Here is a 9,623-nt window from a genome sequence, read left to right as displayed (position 1 = left end):
CTCTACAGCGACTGCCTTTCTACAGCGGCTGCCTTTCTACAGCGACTGCCTTTCTACAGCGCTTGCCTTTCTACAGCGACTGCCTTTCTACAGCGACTGCCTTTCTACAGCGACTGCCTTTCTACAGCGACTGCCTTTCTACAGCGACTGCCTTTCTACAGCGCTTGCCTTTCTACAGCGCTTGCGGTATAGACAAGAGGAAATATGTGTTCACTGAATGAGAGAATAATAAGCCACATGCCACAACTTCCTCTACAGGCAACAGTTTTACAGCAAAACAATATCTTGCAGCATCGACCATTCAGTAAGAATGAACAATGGATCTGTCTGTTTTTGGTTGAACAAAATGAACTAACCAAGTTCTCCATCCCCCCATTCATTTCTTAACTATTTCTGTTGGAAGATCAACCAAGTCTATCATTTAAGTAATTGGGAAATGTATAAGACATAACAACCTATCCAATGTGGGGGTTATTATACAGCACCGTGTCTCGGTATTTTATTTCGGGCCATGTCACGTGGTCATGGTGTTAGTAGCTGCAGACAGAGAAATAAGAGAGGGGGGAAGAGGGGATATTAATAAGTAGGAATTCTTCACATAATTATTAATAAACCCGAGACGCTCATAATGATTATTTTTGCTATAGTCTAATGTCGTTTTGGGTGGCGCGCCGGCATGTGGAATTCAGAACGACTTTTTCATCTGTGTAAACTACTGTAGTCTAGATATTTTATACAGATGTCATACCGTTTGCGGTTTATTTTTCCATCGAATGGAATATATTTTCACTTCTGAATGGAAAATTCATTACGCTATAGACTAGGCCTACTTGGTAGAGCATTCAAATGCGTCTCGTAATTTTTCACTTTAGTTATTTGCATCGTTTTTGCCTAAAGGGAAATTGAGTGCCAACTGAATAAAATCGTGGTTTTCAGTGCGACTTGTGTTTCAAGCGCTCAATTGACAATGATACATCTCTCAATCAATAAGGACTCCGCAGCTAGCTGAGCTTCTACTACCAGTTTCCAGAGAACGAGGATATGCTGACTCGAAAATATCTGAAGATACGGAATTGTCATCATCAGTACGTTGATAAATGCTTCAATTGGAAACAATTCGTGTGGTGCGTTCTATTTAGCATTTAATGCGCGGGGCGCCTCCGCCGCTGACATTTATATTGGAAGCAACAGGCTGAGCTCATCGCGCTGGTGAGAAAGTCGCCTTTCATCGGAGAAATTCACTTCCTTTGTGTTTATGCAAAACCATACGAGTCGAGTGCGTTCACCCGGGTCGTGCTGACTACAACTCCCCTTTAAACTACCTGGGATAGTGTTGACAATTTGTTGGACCTGGACCTCAAGACGCGCCCACTGAAGAATTGCGGGCTTAGTGCATTTCGTTTACGCGCAGGCGACACACAGCTGTGGAAAACCCGACACTGCGTGTGGAGTGCTGATGGTTGACAGGGCGAAAGAGGGCGGTCAAAACACAGACGCGTTAAACAGCGTGCCTTGGCTATGGTTTCATATCTAACTCCAAGGAGCTGGAATACTTAATTTGCTGTTCATTCAGAGAGCTCCACATCTACACCTCCAAGACAGCCACGCATGCCCCAGAGGACCTTTGCACATCAGCACTTCATGCCCGCCCTGGTGATGCCATGCCCCGCAACCACAGCGGAGATGAAGGCGGCACGGGGCTCTGGATGAAAACTTCTCCGGGCCACCGCGCCGAGGTCTATGACTTGAAGGATGTGGAGTCCGGCCGAAGGATGATGAACAACGCCAGTGCTGGGGACGGTTTGCTGTCGGCCTCCAGTGCTACAGGCGCCGGGGGTTCGGAGAGCCTGAGGGGAAACAAGGGAGCCCGGCTCAGCCTGCTGGGGAAGCCGCTCATATACAGCGCTCAGAGCGGCCGGAGAAATGTCCGTTACCGAAGGCTGCAAAATTTACTGTACAACGTGCTGGAGAGACCACGAGCCTGGGCGTTCATCTACCATGCGTTTGTGTAAGTGAAACATTTCATACATCTATCTGCATGGTATGAAGTCTTCTGGCGCAGTTGTTTTATTCCGCCATCGGTCAGAAGCGCTTGTGTCCACCTGTTGCGTCCACCTCGAAAGAGTTCTACCACGATACATGTCTGGACACATTTCTTGGAAATTCATCTAATTTGAATAAGAATGGGGCCATGATATCTGATGATGATCTGAAATTATAATTTCAATCGGTTTTGGACTTTCCAAAAGGCAGTCATTCTCTTTTATTTTGTATTTTTTTACCATATCTCATTTAAAAAAATGACAGATTAACTGAACACTTATAGCAGACAATCATACGCTGCTGTTTTATTTGTGCTAGATCCTACCCATCTCCAACCCCTGGTCAATTAAGTTGATGTGGTGTATAGCCTACCAAGACTACTCAGAATGCCAATAATGAATGCAGAGAGAAATGTCAAGTGAAATAAACCCCTGGCTGGTTCTAATGGAGTCCATACATTCATCTCATCCATAAAAACAACCCAGTACCACTTTACTGTCCAATTTTACAGCTAATTCTGAATTTAAAAACCCCCTCACACTGACTCACACTGTTGAATTGTGCAAATTATTCAAGAGCTTTTGTGAAGTAAACATTGTACACAATGAGCGGTACAGATGCAGTGTCTAAATTTGACTCAGTTTCTCACAGCAGGACAAGAATCAACAGGAAATGTGAATAATTATGTGGATATTTACACTGACTGTACAAAACATTAGGAACACCTGCTCTTTCCATGAAATAGACTGACCAGGTTTTTCCAGGTGAAAGCTATGCTCCCTTATTGATGTCACTTGTTAAATCTACTATTTCAATCAGTGTAGATTAAGAGGTTTTTAAGCCTTGAGACAATTGAGACATGGATTGTGTATGTGTGCCATTCAGAGGTCGATTGGGCAAGACAACATATTTAAGTGCCTTGGAACAGGGTATGGTGGTAGGTGCCAGGTGCACTGGCTTGAGTGTGTCAAGAACTGCAACGCTGCCAGGTTTTTCACCCTCAACAGTTTGCCCTGTGTATCAATAATGGTCCACCACCCAAAGGACATCCAGCCAACTTGACACAACTGTGGGAAGCATTGGACTCAACATGAGCCAGCATCCCCGTGGAACAATTTCAACACCTTGTAGAGTCCATGTGTATATACTGTACGTGGATATGTCTATTATATATAAAAAACATTGTAAGGGTTGATACATTTTTCGATAGGGCTAATCAGGTCTGACACATTTATGTGGAAATTACACAAGCTTTAGAAGCCTTTTAAAACCTTGAATACACTACAATGATCAGTACATGATCACAAACAAACATATTTTGTAACAGACTACAATGTTGAGTAGGTGATGAGAATGAGCACTATATACATTAATATGAGCACACCTTATACGAGTTCTGTGTACCACCTCTATACGAGTTCTTTACATAAGCACTGTGTATGGGTTATTCTGCAGGGCCCTTACAGTGTTGATATTAAGCAAGTACTTGAGTTCTGCTTCTATAGGCTTACATCACTTCTATATGAGTTCAGCATACTAGTACTTCATATGAGTCTTCTGTTTGGCCCTGAAGGGTTCCAGACCAGATACAGGAAAGAGTCAATCTTCACTGTGCCTCGGTGTCTCTGTCCATCTGGTCTCCGTCAGATGGCCTCCGTTTGTTGACCAGGCGACCAGCTGCATTTGATTTCCCGCGTGTGACAGTGCTGTTATCACTGTCTGTCTCTCTGCGCCTGGCTGGAGGAAGGAAGTGGGTGTGGATGAGAGCAGGGTGCTGAGCGTGTTTTGAGAATCAACATTCTGGGGTCATAGGGGAAGATTTAGCTAGTTTGTGTTAGTGTGTTGGGGGTATCTGCAGATCAATTGTGGGGTCACAGTTCCTTGCATTGACAGGCAGTGTATCAAACTGATCATGTTCCTCCAAGCATGCCTCATCATTGTGCCATTGAGCCATGCAGAAGACCAGTGGGCCTATGTGTATTGTGTTTCTGATACAGTACAGTATAGATACATTATTTGACCATTCTTTCCCTACCCACTGCAATGTAAGAAATGAGAACAATATTCTTACTACCCACAAAGCATCACTGTATTATTGCTCAGTGATGTCATCGTGTCTGGGGTCATCATCTCTGGAGGGGGCTGTCCTTTTTTATGATCCCCTGAAGAGAGTGTGTCCATTTTACGCCCCCTAGTTGGTCATGTAAACTCAGCAAATAAAGAGACGTCCCTTTTTCAGGACCCTGTCTTTCAAAGGTAATTCGTAAAAATCCAAATAACTTCACAGATCTTCATTGTAAAGGGTTTAAACACTGTTTCCCATGCTTGTTCAGTGAACCATAAACAATTAATGAACATTCACCTGTGGAACGGTCGTTAAGACACTAACAGCTTACAGACGGTAGGCAATTAAGGTCACAGTTAGGAAACATTAGGACACTAAAGAGGCCTTTCTACTGACTCTTAAAAACACCAAAAGAAAGATGCCCAGGGTCCCTGCTCATCTGCGTGAACGTGCCTTAGGCATGCTGCAAGGAGGCATGAGGACTGCAGATGTGGCCAGGGCAATAAATTGCAATGTCCATACTGTGAGACGCCTAAGACAACGCTACAGGGAGACAGGACGGACAGCTGATCGTCCTCGCAGTGGCAGACCACGTATAACAACACCTGCACAGGATCGGTACATCCGAACATCACACCTGCGGGACAGGTACAGGATGGCAACAACAACTGCCCGAGTTACACCAGGAACACACAATCCCACCATCAGTGCTCAGACTGTACACAATAGGCTGAGAGAGGCTGGACTGAGGGCTTGTAGGCCTGTTGTAAGGCAGGTCCTCACCAGACATCACCGGCAACAACGTCGCCTATGGGCACAAACCCACCATCGCTGGACCAGACAGGACTGGCAAAAAGTGCTCTTCACTGACGAGTCGCGGTTTTGTCTCACCAGGGGTGATGGTCAGATTCACGTTTATCGGCGAAGGAATGAGTGTTACACCGAAGCCTGTACTCTGGAGCGGAATCGATTTGGAGGTGGAGGGTCCGTCATGGTCTGGGGCGGTGTATCACAGTATCATCGGACTGAGCTTGTTGTCATTGCAGGCAATGTCAACGCTGTACGTTACAGGGAAGACATCCTCCTCCCTCATGTGGTACCCTTCCTGCAGGCTCATCCTGACATGACCCTCCAGCATGACAATGCCACCAGCCATACTGCTCGTTCTGTGTGTGATTTCCTGCAAGACAGGAATGTCAGTGTTCTGCCATGGCCAGCGAAGAGCCCGGATCTCAATCCCATTGAGCACGTCTGGGACCTGTTGGATCGGAGGGTGAGGGCTAGGGCCATTCCCCCCCTGAAATGTCCGGGAACTTGCAGGTGCCTTGGTGGAAGAGTGGGGTAACATCTCACAGCAAGAACTGGCAAATCTGGTGCAGTCCATGAGGAGGAGATGCACTGCAGTACTTAATGAAACTGGTGGCCACACCAGATACTGACTGTTACTTCGGATTTTGACCCCCCCCCCCCCCTGGTTCAGGGACACATTATTCCATTTCTGTTAGTCACATGTCTGTGGAACTTGTTCAGTTTATGTCTCAGTTGTTGAATCTTGTTATGTTCATACAAATATTTACACATGTTAAGTTTGCTGAAAATAAACGCAGTTGACAGCCAGAGGACGTTTCTTTTTTTGCTGAGTTTATGTGTAAATGATAGATACACACACACACACACACACACACACACACACACACACACACACACACACACACACACACACACACACACACACACACACACACACACACACACACACACACACACACACACACTACATGTTAATGTTTTTAAACGTATGTAAATTGTAAAGTACTTTGTCTGTAATCTCTTTTTCGTCATGTGCCGCACCCCAGTAAGACTGGCTGTCTCCATTGGCGTCAGCTAATTGGGATCCTAATAAATCAAACTCAGGCGACTAAGGGGTGGGGTGGTTACATCATTACTGCATTGTTTTTTTTTTATTAGAGCCCGTGAATCTGATAGGCCAGATTTGTTGATCATATTCTCGACTGCAGAAGCTTGTCTCTTTGGGAGCGCATGGTTGGTTGAATCATGGCTGGGAAGTTAGTGAGGGATTTCTTTCAGCCCTGGGGAGATGAGCAATAGTAGAGTAATAGATATGAAGGATATCTGAGCCCCCCCCCCCCCCCTCCCTCGACCTCGCTCAACTATAGATCATGATACTGAGACTGATTGGTAATGGATTATACTGCGAATGCCTTTATGCTTGCCGAGTCATCTGTAGTAGTTGGTGTGAAGGAGCAACAGTTAGCCTTAATATACAGTTGAATGGCTTATTCACTGTGCTATAAGCTTTAAGAAATCCAATGGAACTAAATGTTGGTGATTTATTATAGACTATCAAACTCGAAATGATGCTATGTCTGCGCTATACTGTACATAAGCATGTTCATATTTTTCAGCTTGAGGTCTTTCAAATCACAGTTGTTTAACAAGGCAGACAGGTAAAGGCAACCAGATTTCCTTGTGACACGTGATCGCAATTGTCACCGGGTCATTAGCAATGTCAATACTATGATAAATGAATCAGGATATATGAAATGCCTTTCATACAGTTTGTTTCATTTTTAAGAAGGCATTATGTAAGAACTACTGTTTATTTGGGTTGTTATTGAAGAGGGGACTTTAACCAGTCAATCCCACCTGTAAAAGCTCCAGTGACTCTTCTGAAGCTCTACTTACATGACTCACATACCTGGGGCCCTTTCTACGTTTCACTAATACGTTTCACAAATATTCCTTGGAGAAAGTCATAGTAATTGGTCATTTATAATTGGATTTGCCCAAAATCCCTCTGCCATTTATTTTGTTCAGACATGTAAATAAGTAATTAGTCCCCAACAATAAAAATGGGTTCCAAAAAAATCCCCAATCCCTCAATCACATTATTTTAGTACAGTATGTCTAAAAACCAAGACGGTACCCTGGCCCTGAACCAAATTGGATTCTCAGTCTGATGATTGAGTCCAATATAACATGTTGTTTTTCTGTTTACTCCAATTCCAATGTCTCGTAATGCATTTTCGCCTGGCTATTTCAGTGAGCATTTTGATAACTCACAGAAGTTCCCCTTTGTCCCTGGCCATGCTTCCAGGCGGTACTGACTAGCACTCATCCACCTGGGTCCTTCACCTTTTCCTTGCCAAAACAGAAGGGACAGGCACAGAAGACTGAAGTGCACTTTAGTCAAGGCTTCAATCTAGTAGTATCCAGATCTACACCCTCCATATTGACATGCTCTACCTCTACGACCTTTGACCTAGCACGCATACCGTGCCATTTACATGCAAATATATCCATATCGCATGAACAACAGTGGGTGGGACCCTAATACGACACGACCGCTACAAGTGTCAAGATGAAGATCACAATTTCAAATACTAAATTCTTCCATTTTTATACAAGGTTTAAGATCATAAGATCATGGAAGATTACGATCACAGTCTCAAATACTTCATGATGATATAAGATAGCATACGGAGCCAAAGCAGGATATGCACTGTATGTATTTATCCATTTCATTTTCCAATTTGTGAGAGGGAGAGCAGGACAGCCAGTCTTTGTGCCTAGCTGACTGCATCACTGCCCGCCGGGGACTCGTTTCCCTTCTGCCTACCCCCCTCTGGTGCCCCCACTCCTCCCCCTACCACTCAGACACACAGTGCCGCCATTCATCTTACCTTTGGATTAACGAGATCTTATCCCTGCAAGTATGTCAGGGGCAGGAAAGCGTGGGGAAATGGATACGCACATGGAACCTTCCGCCTCGTCGGGTTCCTGCGCTGGCATGCGGGACGGCTAAAGCCGGGTGTCCACTACATGATGTTGGTCCCGATTTTACCTGTCCCAGACAAGTTTTTGAGAACAGAGACAAAATCCTCATGTCGATGCTTACTCGAGGCGCGTGGCTGTCACCGATGCTGGTTTAAAGTTAGCGGATCAGAGACGCAATATGAGGGCTACCGATCTTGTCTTTGAGCGGTCCCAGACCTCTCGATGTTTTTAAACATGTTTTATTTTATCAACACAAAATCTGCAATGCTCTTGTAGTGTGAGAGGTGCAGTGACAAGTTTTGAGAACGGTGATCAGCGATAGCCAATGAGAGCTCGCCAGAGAGGGTGTTCGTTACCGAGTATGGCCAGGGTGGTGGTTGCAGAATCTGTGGTGGATGTTGGATGAATGGTATAACACTGACAGTAAGCCTTCTGTGCATCACACCCCAAGGTGTTATGCAAGACTGTATTTTTTTGCAATCTCACCCCTTACTATGATTGAGGAAGTAAGTCTTTTCCTCATGCAGAATCTATAAAAATTAAGTTTTTTTAATAAAACTGAGATCAAATAGACATAACCTTGAGCTGCTGTAAGCAATTCATCTGTCACTCAATTTGACACGTCGAAATGCCACATCTTCTTCTTCCTGGAATCAACCTCCTCCACTGCCATGTTGTCCTTTTCCGGCTTCTCCCGCCTCGAGCAAACCGGCGTTCATCAACACACCAATGAAGAAGACCCACGTCATGCACCCATACTACACTGACTCACACTGCAATGGATGTGATGGCGCCAATACGATTCACATTCTACGCTTTGCACTTTGTCAGTGTAATGGCCGCTCCTCGGCCTACACAGATCAAATCAAACTTATTTCAAGTTCATTAAAACATGGCATGCAGTACATTGTGTCACTGACTAACCAACCCAGACCAATGTCAATAGATTCAGTAAGATCCCATACACGCTCCCTTGTTTTTCCCATTGAAGTCATATGTAGTGTGTACTAGCTAGCTCTCTGACTCAATGGAAAAAGCGTGAGTCTACACGCTCAGTCAGGCGAAGGTGAAGTAATTCAGAAGCAGCGCCGCAGAGCCAGTAAACACTGTGTCCGGCGGTGTGATTCAGTAAGATGTGTAGATGTCGTTAAGAGAGGGGTGTCTTTTGAAAGAGGACAGAGTGTTTTGATAGTCACAAGGACCCCGCGTGACACAAAGCAGAAGCGTCAGACAGACGCACTTGACGGCAGAGAAGACGGCGGCTGGTTGAAGCAAGGCCAGAACATGTGTGTGTGTGTGTGTGTGTGTGTGTAAGGAAGCGTGTCTGCAGTGGTGGAAAAAGTACACAATAGTCATACTTGAGTAAAAGTGAAGTCACCCAGTAAAATACTACTTGAGTAAAAGTATTTGGATTTAAATATACTTAAGTATCAAAAGTACATGTAATTGCTAAAATATATATATTTTTATATAACTAGGCAAGTCAGTTAAGAACAAATTCTTATTTACAATGACAGTGGGTAAACTGCCTTGTTCAGGGGCAGAACGACAGATTTTTACCTTGTCAGCTTTGATCTAGATTTGATCTAGCAACCTTTCGGTTACTGGCCCAACGCTCTAACCACTAGGTTACCTGCCACCCCAATATCAAAAAGTAAAATAATAAATCACTTCAAATTACGTATATTCAGCAAACCACACAGCACCATTTTCTTTT

At 44.5% G+C, this 9,623-nt stretch overlaps 1 protein-coding gene across 5 annotated transcripts in view; it reads left to right on the top strand.

Moving 5' to 3' along the window:
• Positions 1-620: 620 nt before the first annotated feature.
• Positions 621-9,623, top strand: part of LOC139568653 (potassium voltage-gated channel subfamily KQT member 5-like) — a 135,361-nt gene continuing 126,358 nt past the window's right edge. For 2 of the 5 annotated variants that reach the window (XM_071390628.1, XM_071390632.1), the window contains exon 1: positions 626-2,008. In XM_071390628.1, coding sequence (XP_071246729.1) covers positions 1,662-2,008 — 347 coding nt within the window. In that variant the 5' untranslated portion in view covers positions 626-1,661. Of the gene's footprint in view, positions 2,009-9,623 lie in introns of all 5 variants that reach the window. The other 3 variants (XM_071390627.1, XM_071390629.1, XM_071390631.1) reach the window with 3 other exon arrangements.

This window comes from Salvelinus alpinus, chromosome 2 (genome assembly GCF_045679555.1).
Source record: "Salvelinus alpinus chromosome 2, SLU_Salpinus.1, whole genome shotgun sequence".
Lineage (NCBI taxonomy): Eukaryota > Metazoa > Chordata > Actinopteri > Salmoniformes > Salmonidae > Salvelinus > Salvelinus alpinus.
This window is presented reverse-complemented; position numbering and strand designations above follow the sequence as displayed.